General features: G+C 35.2%; 1 protein-coding gene, 1 long non-coding RNA gene and 1 pseudogene across 5 annotated transcripts; all 3 read right to left on the bottom strand.

The window, feature by feature from the left end:
* LOC129423115 (uncharacterized) lies at positions 1-15,345 on the bottom strand. Of its 4 annotated transcripts, XM_073856584.1 has the most exons (4): positions 5,186-5,349; positions 4,181-4,204; positions 3,986-4,136; positions 1-3,146 (listed from the first exon to the last, which is right to left on the bottom strand). In XM_073856584.1, the coding sequence occupies exons 3-4, from the start codon at positions 4,071-4,073 to the stop codon at positions 1,984-1,986; spliced, it is 1,251 nt and encodes a 416-aa protein (XP_073712685.1). In that variant the 5' UTR covers positions 4,074-4,136; positions 4,181-4,204; positions 5,186-5,349; the 3' UTR covers positions 1-1,983. The 4 variants fall into 4 exon arrangements, 3 of the variants coding, with proteins under 3 accessions (XP_073712685.1, XP_073712684.1, XP_073712686.1); XM_073856583.1 differs by having other exon boundaries at positions 3,986-4,204; positions 5,118-5,347; XM_073856585.1 differs by lacking the exons at positions 3,986-4,136; positions 4,181-4,204; positions 5,186-5,349 and adding an exon at positions 14,852-15,345.
* Positions 5,985-20,427, bottom strand: part of LOC129422715 (uncharacterized) — a 25,126-nt pseudogene continuing 10,683 nt past the window's right edge.
* On the bottom strand, positions 18,207-19,508 carry LOC141350796 (uncharacterized). The gene is made up of 3 exons (XR_012358911.1): positions 19,257-19,508; positions 18,982-19,040; positions 18,207-18,833 (listed from the first exon to the last, which is right to left on the bottom strand). It is a non-coding gene; the product is annotated as an uncharacterized lncRNA (long non-coding RNA).

Raw genomic sequence — 20,427 nt, forward strand, 5'->3', positions numbered from 1 at the left:
TTTTTTGTTTGAAAGCAGAGGGTCTGTTTTTTCATTTGGTATATTGTATGTTTATATATTTGAAGAAGAACATTTTCTGGAAGGCATTAAACTTTTGTGAAAATCATGAAAAACGCTGGCGCTGGCTGGCAACTTTTTTTAAAAACGCTGGCGGTGAACGAGCTAGTAATGAGTGGTCAAGCAATTTACTCACGTGAATGTATTTTCCCTAAACTAAAGCACTTTAACACAACACACTTAAATACCAGTTCATAAACGGAAATCATCATCTTTCCATAGCATGTGAAGGCAGTATAAGTGTAAGTTAGCAAACGTATATCGACACCTACTATGTTTACAACATTTCATTCATATCACGACATTGTGAGTTATTTACTATCTCTTACCATTTGTAAATTAGATGAACTTCATCCACGGGCTTCCGAAAAGGAGCTAACAATGACCGCTAGTTATATCTACGTTGTCGTGCGCACTGCTTATATCTTCTAGAACAGACTCGACGGCAGAATCTTCACATCTCAATAGGCTTTATGCCCAGCTGCACTACTTCCTGAACTTTAGCCAGCTCCTTGTTTCCTGTCTGCCATTATTAAGCCTATTCTCCAGCGAGCAGCGGCAGCCGGCTTTGATGTAAACTGATCCAACACAACTTTGGTGACGTGGTTGATTACTGTTGATCATCTCTCCATCATCGTATAAAGCCCTCCCTGACAGTTTGATTGGTCCGAAGAGTTTTTGTTCGAGCATAGTAGCTCCGCAATGGAGTGACCCCAGACCGAATTTTCCCAAGCCTACAATGTTGTGTGCGGGGATAAATTCGGCTGGAACCCAGGGTAGTATAACTTCATATTGTGGGAGAGTCACTGTGACCCAAATACAGATTCAAATCTGGTGAAAATTCTTTTTGTGGTGACAGTATCATTTATTGGTCATCATCACATGAATTTAAAATTTCAATAAAGAGAAAAAAAACACATTTCTAAGAAAAAAAGTCATAAAATATCAGAATTTAAAAAATGTGTCTTTTAATTAATCTTTTTTTCAAAAGGCTCTAGAATCAACAGAAAATGAAACAACACTAACAAAGTGACATCAGAACTGGACATAAATAAATAATGAAAAAACGAAATAATATTTAGTAATACTGATTGACTGATTGACTGTTATGCATTACGTAAGGGATAATGTAGAGGCAGCCGGTAGTTATTGGGAAATAATAAGCCCCGACAGTGTGATGAGGAACCGACGCGAAGCGGAGGGTCTTGTATCACACTGAAGGGGCCCATCTCCCAACAACTACCGGCTGCCTCCACACCATCCCGCTTATTACATGGCTACTTGCCACATAAGAAAAAAAACTGGACATGAATATGAATTTGAAACATACTTGTCTGTCTCCATTTTTTTCTGTTTTAGCCAGTCTTTGAGAAGTTTTAATGCCCATTCTGTTTTTTTTTTTGGTGTTGGCTTCGTAGCTGTCATGCTCTATTTTGTCAAGTTCAGTCTCAGTAAGCTCTCTGTGTCTTGTCGTTGTTCGTTCTTCTATCCACTGTTTAAATGGTTTTGTTTTTTCCGTACATGTTAAAATAATGTCAAAATGTTCCATTCTTAATTGTGGTTGTCCAGTGTTTGTCACAAGATGGCGCCAAACAGTAATCTTTGTTGGCGCGGAGGGATTTTAAACTTACAAGTAGTCCGGCTATGCGTTATTACTTTGGAGCGGTTATTATTTGAAAAGAACGAACCTGCAAATGTCTCAACTGACCAATCAGAATCAAGCATTCCAGAGAGCCGTGTAATAAATCTGTATAAGTGTCGGTTACAAAGGAAAAAGTGCCTTTTGGTCCTTCCACGCCTGCTTACGCCACTGCTATGTCTATGGCCACGTAGCTTTGTAGTTCCTACTACTCATAAGTATTAATCGCACTTAGATGTGATGGCAAGTAAAACTCATTACTGCAGTGATTAGTTAAATGGCTTATCTCAAGAATAAAAGCTTTGGTGATTTCTGACACTTGCGAATGGTTTCTCTGCAGTGTGAATTCTCATGTGTGCATTAAGGTTAACTTTACTTCTGAATCTTTTTTCACACTGATCACATGCGAATGGCTTCTCTTCAGTGTGAACGCTCATGTGTTTCTTAAGGTTGCCTTTATTTACAAAACTCTTTCCACACTCATGGCATGTGAACGGTGTCTCTCCGGTGTGAATCCTCACATGTGCGTTAAGGTTAACTTTATTTCTGAAACTTTTTCCACAGTGATGGCATTTGAATGGTTTTTCACCAGTGTGGATTCTCATGTGTTCCTTAAGACCGCCTTGACTTGTGAAACCCTTTTCACACTGAAAGCATATGTAAGGTTTCTCTCCAGTGTGAATGATCACGTGTGCGTCAAGGTTACCTTTTCTTCTGAAACTCTTTCCACAGTGATGGCATGTGAATGGTTTCTCTCCGGTGTGAACGATCAAGTGTGCGGTAAGGTTAACTTTACTTCTGAAACTCTTTTCACAGTGTTGACATGTGAACGGTTTTTCTCCGGTGTGAATTCTCATGTGTGTCTTAAGAGCAACTTCACTTGTAAAACCCTTTTCACACTGAGAGCATATGAAGGGTTTCACTCCAGTGTGACTTCTCACGTGAGTCTCAAGTCCACGTTTATCTCTGAAACTCTTTTCACATTGAAGACATGCGTGAGGTTTCTTTTCGCTGTGAGTTATCATGTGTTTCTTAAGGTGGCACTCCATACTGAAACTCTTTCCACACTGAAAGCACGCATGAGGTTTCGCTCCTGTGTGAATTTTCATGTGTGTTGTAAGGTTGCCTTTACTTCTGAAACATTTTTTACACTCATGGCATGTGAACGGTTTCTCTCCGGTGTGAATTCTTTCGTGGTCCTTAAGGTTACTTTTATCTCTGAATCTCTTTCCACAGAGATGACACGTGACATGTTTTTCTCCAGTGTGAGTTCTCCAATGTCTTCTAAGGTCACTTGCAGATGTAAAACTCTTTCCACAGTGATGACATGTGAATGGTTTCTCTACATTTTGAGTCATGATGTGATCCACATTTTTTATTGTTTTAATATTATAATGCGTTTCATCAGCTTTACTCAGTTCAAGTTGATGTGTGTTTATTCCCATCATATCTAAAATGAACACAAATAGTTAAAACTGATAAACCAGAGTGACAAAACACTTTTAAGATTGTATGACAAAACCACCAAGACATGTACCGGTATCTGTTATGTGTAGGGTTGCAAAGGGCTGGAAAGTTTCTGGTAAATTTTCAGTAAATTTCCCAAAACTTTTTATGGGAACTTGATCTCGGGAAAATATGTGGAAATATTCCAAATTGGAAACTTAACCAGAATTTATTAATTATTTGGAAATGTATGGAAGTTTATATAAATTATATCATATGCAAACATAAAAACATTTATTGACTGATTTAATTGTAAGTAGAACTTTAATTGATTCTTTTATTGAGTTACACAAAAGCATAATAAACATTTATATGGTTATTATAATAGTGCTCGCTTACATTTAAATATATGATTTACTGGCTAGCTAGCAAGCTACTGTATAAACACATTTTGGTATTTGCTCGTTAAACTTATAAAATGCAGTGGTAGTCAAAATGGAGGGGAATCCCCATAGACTACAAAAATATGGACGTAGTGTCTGTGACGTCACCCATAGGTTTCTGAAGATCGTTTTTAAAGCTTAAAGTAGCATTTTTAAAAATTCCCAGTTTATTCCCATTAATTCCCATATATTCCTGTTAATTAATTTTTTTGTGTTATCTTCCATGTTAAATACATTATGTCATTTCTGATGTCTATGTCTGCTCTTGTTCTACTGAATCTATTATAGATGCAGAAAGTTATCATCTCATGGATTTTAGTTTATTTTCCCCTCATGTTTCTCAATGTTTTTATGATTATTCCTCAACCCTCAAAGATAACGAATGATAAATGACACAAACCTATTTGTTCCTCAGTATCTTCTTGCTTTATTATGCATGGTTGTGGATCTGTCATCTTCTCAAGCTCCTCTTTCACCAGCATCAACATTATGTCATGAAGATTTCAGTTGTCACACATGGAGTGATTTCTCTGTGTGTTTGACTCCAGCATTTATTGGTGGATTGTTGTAGGAGGAGCTTCACTGAAGGTCTCAATCACTTTCACTTTATGGTTGTAGACTAGAAATGAAAAAAATAAAACATTTATAACAGAGGCATCTTGAAAAAAAATAAAACATTTATAACAGAGGCATCTGTTTCAGGATTAAATCTGTCCAGTTCATTGGTTTGTCAGACAAATATTCACCTGCTTATTTTTTGTATGTTATTATTGGTAGGGTCCTATATACACTTAACAGAAATGTGACTGGTTCTATACTTTACATTATTACTAGGTCTTCTAGTATGGTTTAATCTTAGCCTAGCCACTTTACTCTGCTTCTTATGTTGTCCGCTGATTATTCTGTGTTTTCTCCAGTTTTTTTTTTTTTTTTTTTTTTAGTAAAACTGCTTTGAAATAATTAAAAAATTGTAAAAAACTATATATATAAATAAAATTGAATTCAATTTATTTAAAAAAACTGCAGAAAATCACAACGCCAGTGAATTAAAGCTAACATGTAAATTTTTTTAGTATTTCTACTGTAGCAACATTTGTATTAATTCAAGTTATTTTGGTAAAACTTTAGGGTTTGTATTTTGTTGTATTTAAGGTTGTATTTATAAACATTAGTAAATACATTAGCTGACATATGCAATATAGTTTTTCAGCGTATTAATTCTTGTTAATGTTAATTTCAATACAGTTATCCATGTTAGTTCATGGTACATTAAGTAATGTTAACAGTTATAACAAGCATGAAATTTTTTCTTTCTAGCTTTCTAAACATATACTACAATGAGTAGTTTTTTCTCCTTAATGAAATAAACGAAAACATTGTGCTATGTCACAACTGGCCGATTTCATATGCACGTAACGTTATGGGATATTCTGATTGCTGCACAAACTAGCTAACAAAACAAGACATGACGAGCTAACGCTAGAATTAACCGCTTCCACAAACCTGCTGTTCAGTAAAACTAGCAAGCTTACCTCAGTCAATATTAAGACAATTATCAGTCGTATTTTTTATCCTGTATCAACATTAATCTTTGAAATACCTTGATTTGTTGATGTGACGCTCAAGTGATGTTACGTGAATCATTGTTTTTAAACGAATCGAATCTTTTATGAGAACGAATCGTTTTCGCTCACGCAATCGACTCATATGGCCGTTTCTCTATCCGAAGGTTGCAGCCTTCGGAGGTCGCCTGTATAGGCGGTATACGTCATCAAGACGGTCATTTTTCAAAATAACAATAAAGTTGACTATTATTCTACCTTAATCGCAAATTGTTGTAATATGGGTATTATGGCTTGCGAATGTAATGACGTATGCAGTACTTGAAATGAGAAACGGCTAAACGTCTCTTTTTCTGACTCCTTTTTGGGTTCTGGCTAGAGGGGATACAGCTATGACCAAGTCTTGCGTGATGTTGGGTTGGTTTGGGGCGAGATTTCTAAACTATACATTAAAAATGTTTCAAAATATACAAAAAATGGCCAAAAATTAATTTGCTGAAATATATTTTGGAATATGTTTGCAAAATATATTTTTACTGATATATTTTTTGGCCAATTTCTGTATATTTTGAAACATATTTAAATGTAAATACATTTTAAAAAATTAAAAATATTTAGCCCTCCATATATTTTAATCCAAGGAAATATATTTACGTCACATTGGAAGAAAAACTTACTTAAATGTTACGAACCTGTTTAATTTGAACAAAAGGTTAAAATGAAATGTATTTTTAACTTCGAAAATATACTTTTTTAAATGAGATTGCATTAGCATACATTTAAAATATATTTTATCCTGATACACTTCTTAAAGAAAGAAAATCCGGGTTGAAAAACTTGTAATACATGGTTTTATTGCAAATCACAGAATCATATAATACAAATAAGGTTGTGATCACTAGTCAAGACAAAAAAATAGTCAGTTTAAATAAACTATCAATTCAAAACCCTACGTTAAGCGAATGCCTACAGTCTTCCCATAAGTAAGCCAACAGGGTGACGGCAGCAAGAACAAAAACTCCACTGAGGGATAAATGAAGAAAAACCTAAGTTATTTCCACTCTGAAAGTTGAACGGTTTCTCTCCCATGTGAGTTCTCATGTGTACTTGACGTTTACTTGTACTTCGAAAACTCTTTCCACATTGATGACATGCGTATGGGTTTTCTCCAGTGTGAATTCTCATGTGTAAATTAAAGTTACCTTTATTTGTGAAACTTTTTTTACACTAATGACAAGTGTAAGGACGGTTTCTCTCCAGTGTGGATTCTCATGTGTTTTTTAAGATTGCTTGCACCTGAGAAACTCTTTTCACATTGATTGCACGCATGTGGTTTTTCTCCAGTGTGAACTCTCATGTGTTCCTTTAGTTTATATTTATTTCTAAAAGTGTTCCCGCACAGATGGCATGTGAATGGTTTTTCTCCAGTGTGAACTTTTGTGTGTTCATTAAGGTACTCTTTAATTCTGAAACTCTTTCCACACTGATGACAAGTGTAAGGTTTCTCTCCGGTGTGGATTGTCATGTGCTTTTTAAGTTGGCTTGCATCTGAGAAACAGCTTTCACAATGATGACACATGTAAGGTTTCTCTCCTGTGTGAACACTTATGTGAAACTTAAGATTACTTTTATTTCTAAAACTCTTTCCACATTGATTACACGTGTAAGGTTTCTCTTCAGTGTGAACTCTCATGTGGACTGTTAAATTTGATTTGTGGTAGAAACACGTCCCACACAGAAGACACATGAATGGTTTCTCTCCGGTGTGAATTCTCATGTGTAAATTAAGGTTACCTTGATTTGTATAACTCTTTCCACACTGATTACAAGTGTAAGGTTTCTCTCCGGTGTGAAGTGTCATGTGTGTCTTAAGCATATCTTTACGCTTGAAACTCTTTTTACACAGAAGACATGTGAATGGTTTCTCTCCAGTGTGAACTCTTATGTGTAACTTAAGATTACTTTGATTTCTAAAACTCTTTTCACATTGATTGCACGTGTAAGGTTTCTCTTCAGTGTGAATTCTCATGTGGGCTGTTAAATTTGATTTTTGGGAGAAGCCCGTCCCACACAGATGACACGTGAATGGTTTCTCTCCGGTGTGAGTCCTCATGTGTATCTTAAGGATATCTTTACGCTTGAAACTCTTTCCACACTGTTGACACATGAAAGGTTTCTCCTCACTGTGAGTCCTCTTGTGATCCACAGGGCGTCCAACCTTTCCGAAACTCTTTTCACACCTTTTGTCTCCTGTTCTCAGAGTTCCTTTCAGGTTTGTTTTTGCATTCTGATGATTCTCATCCGGTTCAGCTTGACTCTCCTTATTCACTTTCATCATATCTAAAATGAAGACAGTAAATTCTTTAAATATGAATGAATAAACTATATGACAAAAGCTACCCGTTCTCACCAAGATGCGTACAAATGACACGCAGTGTCATTATCGTGCAATAGATACGCCAAACTCCGATTTTGCGTGCATATGATACGCCAGTCCTTCCCATTCACTTATATGGCGAATCGTTTCGTGACGTTTTATTTATTGTTTTCTCATTTGTTTTCTGTTTTTTAAACCATTTTCGCTTGGGTTTAGGTCTAGATTTCACATTTGTTTAAGCAGGTTATTTAATATAAAGGTTTCTCTATGTTTTTATCTATATTTAAGCCATGGTCGCTTGGAGTTGGGGTTAGAGTTGGGGTTTGGGTTAGGATGTCATTTTTATATAACAAAAAGTTGTTCTAACCCTAAACCCAAGCGAAAATGGTAAAAAAAACAGAAAACAAATGAGAAAACAACAAACAAAACGTCACGAAACGATTCGCCATACAAGTGAATGGGAAGGACCGGCGCATCACATGCACGCAAAATCGGAATTTGGCGTATCTATTGCACGATAATGACACTGCGTGTCATTTGTACGCTTTTTGGTGAGAATGGGTTGGTCAAAAAATAACATGTCATGAATCTGTTCTGTGTGATTTTTGAAGTTTAATTGTGACTGATATTAATTAGAAGTCAAAGTCATGGTGACCTTTATTGTCCCACAAGGGGAAATTCATATGGTCATTTATTCATTACGCCGCCATGCCCTTATCACAACATATTCTTCATAAACAAAACAAAATAACAGTCCATAAATAAAAAATGAAGAAAAAGAAATAACAATACTACAAAAGTGAAAATTACAATTATTTAATGTTAAAAATTGATTAAAACTATAATAGTTTACGATGTGCTTGATCATTATACAATCTGATCGCTACAGGGACAAATTATTTATTGTACCTTTCTGTTCTAATTTTCTGTTGTAAAATTCTACCAGTTGACCTATTCTCATGAATTTAGGTCATTAAGGATTTGGTCAGTCTTAACCATGCGCTGCAGTTTCTTTTGGTCCTTAGTATGCATGTTACCAAACACACAGATGAGGCCTAAAACAAAACACTCTGAAGTAGACTTTTATAAAACATTATAAGAATGTGTTTTTCTAACCTAAAATTATAGGAATACATCCTACATTTTCTTAGTTTTGTTCAGTGCACATTCATTAAAAGTTAATTTTGAATACATTTCAACTAACAAAGTATTATACGTTGAGACCCTCTCCACTAATTTACCATTTATTTTAGATGGGGAGCTATCCTTCTGTTTTTTATCATATTTCTTTTGTTTTCTTCACATTGATTTCCAGAAAATGTTCAGAATACCACTGAGTAAAACCCTGCAATTCCATCTGAAAAGCACTAACAGAAGAAATGTCTGACTTTAGAAAACCAACCAATGATGTGTCGTAATGACAAATCGCTTAATTGTTTTCTTATCTTTGTAAGTCACTTTAGATTACAGCGACTGCTAAATGCCTAAATGTAAATAAGAGAAAACGCTTCCCCAATGACTTTTTTGGCAATCCATATTTTCGCTATTATCCACTAGTTGTCACACTTACCCAACTTATAAAACACTAAACTCACCTATTTGTTCCTCAGTATCTTCATTCTTTATTCTGCATGGCTGTTGATCTGTCATCTTCTCAAGCTCCTCTTTCACCAGCATCAACATTATGTCATGAAGATTTCAGTGGTCACACATGGAGTGATTTCTCTGTGTGTTTGACTCCAGCATTTATTGGTGGATTGTTGTAGGAGGAGCTTCACTGAAGGTCTCAATCACTGTGTGGGTGTGGCTGAAGATTTTAAAGAGGCTTTGTCAGTAAATATTCATAAAGACATCTGTTTTAGCATTTAATCTGTCCAGTTTTTCATCCAGGTCCTGTCTGTTTCATCATAAAGTGGTTATAAACATCACAGAAATGTGATTGTTTTTATTAAATAAATATTGATTCAATATTAGTGCAGAAAATCACCAATTTAGTAAATAAAATGTTAAGTGAATCTTAACATGTAAAACATTTCTTGTGAAATTTTAAAGAGCCCAAAATAATCACAATGTTTCAAAGAAGTAGAAGATACTTGAAAAATGTACTTTGCACCAACGGTTTACAACGCAAACATTTGCTTTGTGAGTAAATTTACATGAGAGCTTAAGAGATCACTTTAAGGAATTGGGTGTAAATGTGAACTATCAGTCTGGAATAATGAGGCTTACCAACAGCTCTATTAACATTGATTTGACTGAAACAAAAACATTTAGGCTGACGACTCTGTTAACAGCTTTAAATGAAGTGTTTTTTTACTCTTATCCGATGCATTGAGGAGGAGTGTGAAAGAGAAACTACTTGTGTTTTTATAAAAAATAATCTGTATCAGGATCTGAAACATCTCATGAATTTAGAGAGAAGAGTAAAATTCAGATCCTTCTCACAGAAAGTCATGTTATAGTTATATTTTTTATTAATTTAATGGTCCATGGCACAAAATTCAGCTTTTATTTCTATAAATAGTTTTTTGTGTCTATTGCACGACTTTCACTTTCATGTAATTTTATGTATTGTTTTCTCATTTTTTCCAATATTTTTAAATCATTGTCGCTTGGGGTTTGGGGGTTTGGTTAGGATGTACTTTTATGTATTGTTTTCTACATGTTTTTCGTCCACTTCCACAAAAGTTTTCTCACCAGGTGTTGGGGTTAGGATGTCTAAAAATTTAATAGAAAACCCCAAGTGACAATGTTAAGAAAATAAGAAAAACAACGAGAAAATAATTCATAAAATGACATGAAAAGGAAAGTCGTGCCCAGGACACGAAAAGTAGGTGCATCTGACATTTTGGTTTCAGTTTTAAAACATGCAGAAATTAAAAGATAAAGTGCAGGACACACACACGCACGCATGCACGCACACACACGTCTCCTAAACACAAACCAATCTAGTGTGTTGTCCTTAACTTAACATATCTCTGTGTTCAATTAATCAATCAAGCTTGTGTTGTTCCTTCTATTTATATGAACTCAAAATCAACACGAAATAAAACAATGTATTAAATAGTTTAACACAAAACAATGTGTTAAAATTAAGTTTTAAAATTTTTTAATTAATTAAGTTTTTTACGCAAGCAGTCTGTAACACTTACTAAACAGCTGTGAACTGACTCGCAGATTGTCCGCTGATCGGGTGGGTCAAGTAATTAAAAAAGCATGATTTATTGATGGGTAGCAAGTGGATGCGTTAACTCACTAATATTGGAATATTATCTTCTTTAAAATGTAAATGCATTTAAAAGTTTTGGACATGTGATAATTACTGGTCTGAGTTTGACTGGTCTAAGTCTGACGTCACAGACATATAATATGTTAAACGAACATAATGTCAGTCACAATAAAGGTGAGACCATATTGTGAGAGTTAGATGCGAATATATTGAGAGGAAATCAAAAGTTTGCTTTTCTGGGTGTCACAAATTAATATAATTTATACCTTGACAAATGCTTGTTGATGAGATGTTGATAAAGGTGTGCATTCCTGTAATATTTTGAAAATCTACACGTTACATTTTGTGGTTTTACCATCATTCATACACAACAGACCCTTCCGACGAGTCATACTTTCACTTGACCATAAAAATAAAAAACAAACATATATATATATATATATATATAAAACACTTAACAAAATGTTGCAGATTGCACATTGTAAAAAAAATCCTTGTTGCAAACTTTTTAGTTTTAAATTTACAATTTATTTAAAGTTCTTGACTAGCGGGTGGTTGCTGTAAATGATAAAAATAAAGTTGAAGTAGCTTAAGTTATTACAACTTTATTTTTAGAAAACTAGTCAATAAAGCAACAAGGCATTTTACAGTGTTTTTTGTGTGAAATACTAATAAAAAAACAGGTAACTTTCTCAAATTGTATTTTATTTCTTTTATTGCCAGAATTAGCATAGACTTCACTCTTACAAAAAATTTTTTTTACACAGTACAAGTTTTACTGCAATTCTAATTCTTACATTTTTATTGTTGTATTGGACATTTCAGTCATTGACCAAAAAATCATGTTTTTACTACAAATAAAAAACAAATTTACAAAAATGTAGACCAGTGTTTAACCAGAAAAAGCTGCATGGTCTTGATGAGAAAGTTTTATCACTAGAACTGATTGAAGACTATCATAAATACATGTGGGTTTTAAGTCAAGAACAAAATGTATTTTGTAGATGGATGTAAATACTTTAGTAAACTTCTGTCAACTGTGTTTTTCTAAAATGAATTTATCTTCTGGTGAGCATTCAAACTGTGTGAAAAACATTCACATTTGAAGTGCCATGTGTATCTTTATGCCAAAGTGATGCCAACATTTCTCGAGAATGTAAGCGCTGGTGATTTTTGAGACTTATTTGCCATTTAAAACTCTTATGACACTGTTGGCATGTGAATGGTTTCTCTACAGTGTGAATAGTCATGTGAAGCTTAAGCTCACCTGCAGTTGTAAAACACTTTTTACACTGATGACATACAAACGGTTTCTCTCCATTGTGTATTCTCATGTGTGACTTAAGGGTTGTTAGACGTGTTAGACTCTTTCCACACAGATGACATGTGAACGGTTTCTCTCCAGTGTGAATAATCGTGTGCCGTTCAAGGCCACATTTTCTGGTGAAGTTTTTCCCACACAAATGACACGTGAATTTTACTCCAGCATGAATTTTCATGTGTGTATTTAGGTTACTTTGACATCTGAAAAACTTTCCACATTGATGACATTCAAAAGGTTTATCTCCTGTGTGAATTCTCATATGTCTGTTAAGTGATTTTGCATTTGATAAACTGTTTCCACACAGATGACATGTGAAAGGTTTCTCTCCACTGTGAGTCCTCTTGTGATCTGCAGGGCGTTCATCTTCTCCGAAACTATTTTCACACTTTTTGTCTTCTGTTCTCAGAGTTTCTTCATGTGAAACATTATGGTTTCTGTTTGTATGTGTTTCATTTGCTTCATTCACTTCAGCTTGACTCTCCTTATTCACTTCCATCATATCTAAAATAAAACAGTGAACTGTTAAAAATGTCAAGTCAAAAGTTATAAAACAGCAACTGAATTTACAAACATGTCAAGTATCTGTTCTGTGTGATCTTTCTATTATTCTTAAAGGGACCCTCCACTTTTTTCCAGCTCCCGTAGAGTTAAACATTTAATTGCAGCCATATTGCGCCAAAACGCCCACCACACACCAGCTTATAATAAAGAGGAGACAGAGTGACATATCCATCTCACAAAATTTCGTTATATAGTCATGTAATTTTTTGATTCTTTTTTCGTGATTTTATCACGAATTTCCAAGTTTTTTGTGATTGTACACTGTAAAAAAATTCCGTAGAAGTTACAATGTTATTGCAGCTGGGTTGCCAGTAATTTACCGTAGATTTATATTTATGTAATTTACTGGCGGGAGTTTGTTCAGGGTTGAATGGATTTTAAATATTGGCAGGTCTTTGTCTTTACAGAATAAAACTATACAATGACAGCCTCATGCGGAGCATTCTGGGAACCAGAAATCATCATCAACCTTTTTCTGTTTTTTGCTTCAGATTTTTTCCCCAGAGTGTTTAGCTTAATGCTGTTTTTTTAGTTTTGCTCTGTAAAGACGAAGACTTGTGGATGTTTGATGTTCATTTGACTTTGAACAAAATGTTGCCAGTGGGGAACATGGATTTGAATCTGCGGTGGGTTGCCGGCGACCCAGCTGCAATTTCTACGGATTTTTTTTGCAGTGTATAACCAATTTCTGTTTTCGTGTGATTATCACGTATTGGTTACTCAACTGTTTTGTCCTAATGCAAGCACCAAATCTAACCCTAAACCGAAGCAACAATGGTTTAAAAATAGGAAAAAGCAGTTGAGTAACCAAAACATGATAATCACACGAAAACCGGAATTTGTTATACGATCACGAAAAAAACGCGGAAATCCGTGATAATATCATGAAAAAAGAATAAAAAATTACGTGACTATCACAAAACCTTGTGAGACTGGGTAGCAGCCAATTAGTATGAGGGGATGATTAGGAGACCAACAGGCAAGTTTGGCCAGGATGCCGGGGCACACCCCTACTCTTTTTTTTAAAATGCATCCTGGGATTTTTAATAAGTCAAGACCTCAGTTTAACATCTCATCCGAAGGACGATGCTTTTTACCATTATAGTGTCCCTGTCAGTATACTGGGGTGTTAGGACCCACACAGACCACAGGGTGAGAACCCCCTGCTGGTCTTACTAACACCTCTACCATCAGCAACCTCGTTTTCCTAGGTGGTCTCCCATCCAAGTACTGACCAGGCTCAGCCCTGCTTAGCTTCAGTGGGCAAGCTGTCTTGGGCTACAAGCCCTGCGTTCCAGTTTGTTTTTTATGACCTTCCCTCACTAACTTCCCTCAGTCTCGTTCACTCGGATGTACGTCATTGCTTACGTTGTACGAATGCCCACTACTGCTGGAACACTTGAAGTGGGTTCAAATGGATCGCCCTAAGCCCTTGATAACATTGAAAGTGGAGACCGCCCCCCTCCATGGGCAAAGCGCGAGTTGCTGAAGTGACGTCACATTCGTGATGCATTGTGGGATATGGACCTCCCTGAAGTATGAAGTATGAAGTCGACTCGCTACCTCGGTAAAAATCGAGGGAGCGAGGGTCTGTCCATATAAACTTCCCTCGTCCACTTCTCGAAGTGGAACGCACTTCAAAATGGCGACAGGGATTCCCCCAAGCGGAATTGTTTATGGAAGTTTGCGAGTGCGTGTCTAAAACTGGGGTGGAACGCACCCAGGGTGATATGGCTGCTGGCCAAAGTCCTTGATTATTTCGCCAAAATGAGAGTATAGTTCTAAGCCATACTTTTTCTTTAACAGAATTTGCCTTTCAAATCCTACAGCGAACGGCCAGTTTGGACTACAGCCTTCTACTTCCTGCTTTAATGATGTCACTAAAACAGTTTTTTGATTAAACTCCGCGTCTCCGCCCACAGGAATATGTCAGTCACCAGCTAAGCTAATGGCAAGCTAAGCTGCTATCGAATCACAACACACTAAACAAACTACACAATCAGAATGCGATACGTATTTCTGAAGGAGGGACATATAGAACAAGAAAGACATCGGCTCGTTTTTAGGACAGCTCTATACAGATAAGTAAATTGTGTAAAAAATAACATGTTTTTTACATGTAAAACATGAACAAATGTTATACTGCGCACTGTAAACACAATCAAAGTTTCAAAAACACACAAAGAATGTGACCTTTAAAAATAGACACCAACCTATTTGTTCCTCAGTATCTTCATTCTTTATTCTGCATGGTTGTGGATCTGTCATCTTCTCAAGCTCCTCTTTCACCAGCATCAACATTATGTCATGAAGATTTTAGTTGTCACACATGGAGTGATTTCTCTCTGTGTTTGACTCCAGCATTTATTGGTGGATTGTTGTAGGAGGAGCTTCGCTGAAGATCTCAATCACTTTCACTCTAGAGATGAAAGAAGAGACCATTTTTGGTTTCATTTATGACAGATAATGGGTTTCTTTCTAAAATGATTACTCCACTTTCATCCAAGATGTCTTTCTTTGTTCAGTCAAGACTCAATTAAGTTTTTTGAGGAAAACATTACAGGATTTTTCTCCATGTTATTATTGGACCTCAACTGTTTACTTCTTGGGTGACATGGGGGTGAGTAAAATATCAGTATTTTTATGAAAGTGGAGTATTCCATAAATGTGTTTATTTCTAACTTTGACCCTCATAATATGCGAAGATTGATTAGTGCTGGGACACATTTTTTGTTTTACATGTTAAACAATTTAAATCCATGGGAGACCACAGGGATAGGGACAGTGTCAAACGATTTTTAACTTGTGTCCAGCTGAGCTGATGAGATCCCCGCTCTTACAAGCACAAATACACAGTAAAATCCCCAGTGTTAAACCCTGAATCAGTGTTGAAGTTAATGAGATCAAGAAATAATGATGAACACCTGCTGAGTCATTTTGTGTCAAATCATTTTAATGTCTTTAATTTATTTTTATCACTCTTTTTCTGGAGAAAGTAATACTAAAATAATGAAGAAAGCCAAAATATTAAATGCAATAGATGAAAACCCCAGAGTTGAATGAACATTATCATCCTCTCTTATTGAAAACTAAAATTACAACTTGCTTGCAGAGGATGATAAGTTTAACTTCTAAAGAACGGCTGTAAATTTGGTCAATAAAGTAAGTCATCATTGTGTCGATAAGTGTTTCTTAGTTGGGCACTTGGGTATTGAAGGGATTTAATTGAACAGGGAAATTCAACAGTCTGTTTTCAGGTGGATGGAAATAGCAGTGTAGAATAAATGTGAAATATACTGTATGTAAAATATATGAAAATAATGTTTTTCTTCATAACAAAGCATGAACATATGTTACAGTTACAGTGCAACCCAGAAAAACAATATACCTTTAAGATTTACCCACCAACTTCTTTAGGAAATCACTGTAATGAATTGGGTGTAAATGGGACTATCAGTCTGGAATAATGATGTTATCAACAGCTCTATTACATTTCAATATAATCAGCAGAAGGTTAACAGCTCTATTAACACTGATGGGTGTATTTTCACTGCTAATAGTTGTTGGATAAATCTCTGCCTTTTGTTTAGTTGATTAAAGCAGATTGGATCAATGAAAAACATAAAAGAGCTCTACTGTATAACACATGGAGAAGATACAAGAACATTATTCAATTTTGTTCTGAGCACACACAGAAAACTTTTTACTTTTTATTTTTTGGGGAAAAAATATTTCACCTTACTTTTGGGAGCTTGGGGGTCACTGATAAAATATCCATCCTACAATTATCCTCCCACCACCCCTGACTCAGAATTTATTTAGTTGCCTCAGGGCAACATTGTGCTACAATGGTACAAAAACACCAAGGTTTTTTATATGCAGGTTTCCCATCCTTGAAAGTTTGTGAATCTGGGAGGAAAAATTCAAGGCCCTGGGAAGTTTTTGAAAATATACATACATAGATACAGGTCATTGAATCTATTTTATGCAAGAAGATTTCTGGTAAAAAAATCCATTTTATTCCCTGTGTAGTGTAGGATAATATCATAAATTTCTAGCCTTTTAACCACACGTGTTAAACTGTTCACTTTAAATGCGTATATCTTCTGTATGCGAATGTTGATTCATACCAAAATGCTTTTTTGCATAGTTGTGTTTGAAAAAATGAAAACGTCTCAGGTTACGTATGTAAATATTGTTCCCTGAGAAGGGAACGAGACGCTGCGTCTCCCTTGCAATACTTCCTGCGTCCCTGTAACGCCGTCTTTGGCAATATTTCAGATAGAGATATACTTCCTGGCTCCCGCATCACCCTGTCTTTGTCGTTAAGCTTCACCATTGGTTGAATTTGATATACACATTCAGACGCACTTACACCTGGAGGCGTACCAGTGACACGCGAGTTCCCTTGAAATATGTCCCTACATTTAGTCTCTGAATTTGAGGGTATTGGACCTGGAAAGTCCTTGAAAGGTCCTTGAATTTGACGTTAACTTAGGCGTGGGAACCCTGTATATGATAAATATATGCATTAGAAAAAAAAACATCAATCACAAATGATTATAGCCAAACATGCACACTACTAATTGTAACTAACACTGCATGTGTAAATGTTTTCCACATTTACATATAAACATATAAACCAACAAATGTGTGTATGTGTTTGTGTGCGTGTTTTTATGTGTGTTATGCATCATTTTGGGATGATTTTGCCTGAATAAAAGTGGTCTAACTGCACAATGTTGCCCATAAAATTAATTAGTCATGTTTGTGATTAAGTGGAATAATTTGTGATTGATGTTTGTTAGAGTTAAACTTTCTAATGCATATCTTATCAGATAAAAAACCTTGGTGTTTTAGTACCCTTATAGCACAACGTTGCCCTGGGGCAACAAACAAAAAACACGGTCTAAGTATGAAAATAAAAACAAAGAAAGTCTTCAGACAATCAAACATACTTCTTTACATACTGATGCACATACACATATTTTTTTCTGTAAAATTATTTAAATTTAAACATGTTAAAAAGTGATATTTATTAGTGATGTTAGGTTCTTGAACGAATCGTTCTTTTGAGCCTGTTCTCAGGAAGTAACCGGTCGAGCCGGTTCGCAAATCGAACTGAATCGAACTTTAGTTTTGGGCATAGGTTCCGGGTTGATGACGCAGGACGCACAGTCGAAATAGCACGTCGGACTCATAAAGAACCGAACGAAGTTTGTCGATGATTGCCGAGGCGAGGATTGCCGACGATTCTGACGGATGAGTTGCTGACACTGCGTGTGAATCACCGAGGATTTGAACGAGCCTGATGCGCAAAGTTTTTTGTTTTATTAGTTTCTTGATATGCTTGTTTTATTAGAAAGCTTTAGTTATGATACTATTTATTTTGCATGCAAATCATATTGTAGTTGTTTAAGGAAGACCAGTGAGTTTAACACACAAGTTTATTTATTATTTATACTTACACATATCCGTAATTGTGCATCAGTGTCTTTTAGGAATCTTATTCAAGTTGTAGGTTTGTCAATTTTTTTTACGATTTATTAATTATTTATGATCCGCGACTTAAACTGTGACCACAAACATTACTAACTTGTGAATGAAAGGCAAAAAATCAGCTATGCCTTCACAAAAACAACTTTTTATCTAAATGTTTTAATGTGTTGACACAAACGACTTTATTTGAATGTTTCATTGATACAATACATGCGTATAGTAATGTCATTTCTTGATGACGTCAGGAACCGGTGAATCGGCTTTTTGAACCGGTTCAATGAGCCGAACTGTCCGAAAAGAGCCGGTTCGCGAAAATGAATCAGACTTTGCATCACTAATATTTATCCTGGCAATTGGTGGCACTGCATCCCATGTGGCTTTGCTTCCAAAAAGCACTGCTCCACCCCCAAACAAAAGGTCACAACCACTCCAGCCCCTCATTTAATTGGAGAGACATGTCAGGTGATATTATATGTGACCTTGGCCTTATTGAGCCCAACTTGTTTCACCCTTCATATCAAGACACTCACTCTCTGGACATGGATGATGTGTATTTCATTTCTTGCACTTTCTGCACACAGAGCATAGCAGTGAAAAGAGAAATATTGAGTTGGGCTTTTGATCCCAGACCCACAGCATTTCTCTCTAGCTCTGCTGCATTTAATGTTAGTAAACATTTATCAGCATTGAAAACATCTCAAAAACATTAAACATGAATTAAAGAAAGAAATATTTTTAGAGAGATTTGTTTAACATCCCATAGTTTGTATTTAACACCAAGTTAACAACATGATATAAAATAACTAAATAAAAAGAATACATTTTTAGATGTAAAATGGATTACCTGCACACAGAGCATAGCAGTGAAAAGAGAAATACTAAGTTGTGCTTTTGATCCCAGACCTAATCAAAATACACCCCATTAGAAAGCACATGGAGACAGGGAACACATGGAAAGATCACAGTTTGCATCAACACCAAAATTAATTTATACAAACCAAAACACTTAAAGTGATCAGTGTTACCTCTACATTGCTAATCCATGTTAAACAATGTCTAATCATCAATATAAATAATTTTTTTTTAATTTTAGTGTGGAGCCAAACAAACACAACTCACCCACAGCATTTCTCTCTAGCTCTGCTGCAGATTTGTTTTACCCTCACTGGGCTATAGCGCCCCCATGCAGCAAGTCAGCAACAATATCCCATTACTGCAGGATTTACTCATATGAAACACATATACAGACTGAGTATCTTTTATCTCGTTACATATACATATATTTTTTAAATAAAAAATTTAAAGTGTCGGTGTGAGGCTCAAAAAGGTAGTATGTTGCCTGAGGGCAACGCTGTGCTGTAGAGGGCTAAATATTAAAAAAGCAATATTAAGTTATTAATAAACTCTTTTCCTCATACACTGAAAAAATATTCATTCAATTAACTAAAAATTTTTAAGGTAAGTGTTTGCAATCAATTTATTTAAGCTACATTTAAACAAAAGTTTTTGATTTTGTTCTGTTTTTCTATTCTTTGTTTTTGTTTAAAGCTTAAATAAACGGATTGCGACCACTTGCCTTAAAAAATTGAGGAAATTGAATAAATGTTTTTTCAGTGTAGGGAAATACAGCTTCACACAAAACTTTTTATGCAGGAAAACATTTGCAAGTAACAGTTAAGGTTTATTTGCTCTCCAACACCAAAGAGACTCTTTCGAGGTTCCGTTTATTTTTTAATGTAACAAACTATTTATTAAAAATTTAATAAAGTTTAGTTTCGCATTCACGTGATAGTTTTAAGTTCGCGCACAATAGTTTCACGTGCACACGCGAAACTACACAAAAAACTAAACTTTTTTCAAAAATTCTGAACATGAAGGGTTTGTGTGAGCACAAGAATGTTTCACGTGAGCACATGAAGCTAAACTTTAGATATGTTTTTGCTCCAATGTCACCTTGGGGGCTCGGTACAATATTAAGTAAAATCAACTAAAAAGTACAATTTGTAAGAAGAAAATTAATTTAATAATTTTGTGTTAAAACTACTAAATTCTAAAATAGAATTATTTTAGCAAATATAACTAACTAGGCAGTGGACTTGTATAGCCTACTTTACTGATTTACTTAAAAATAAAGTGCATCATTTTTGCGTCCACTTTTTTAAGTAAGTTTTACATGAAATTTTAAGCAATTGCCTAAAAAAAGCACATTTTAAACTTAAATCGCTTAAAATTCCACAACTTGATGCAAAAACGCACTATATTTACATATTTTTAGGAAATCCAGCTTATT

The sequence above is a fragment of the Misgurnus anguillicaudatus genome, chromosome 19 (assembly GCF_027580225.2).
Source record: "Misgurnus anguillicaudatus chromosome 19, ASM2758022v2, whole genome shotgun sequence".
Lineage (NCBI taxonomy): Eukaryota > Metazoa > Chordata > Actinopteri > Cypriniformes > Cobitidae > Misgurnus > Misgurnus anguillicaudatus.

Coding starts and splice junctions, on each gene's coding strand:
- LOC129423115 (XM_073856585.1), bottom strand. CDS start 14,939: ATGTTGATGCTGGTGAAAGAGGAGCTTGAGAAGATGACAGATCCACAA. Junction 3,147..14,851: donor AGATACTGAGGAACAAATAG/GTTGGTGTCTAT, acceptor TGTTCATTTTAG/ATATGATGGGAATAAACACA.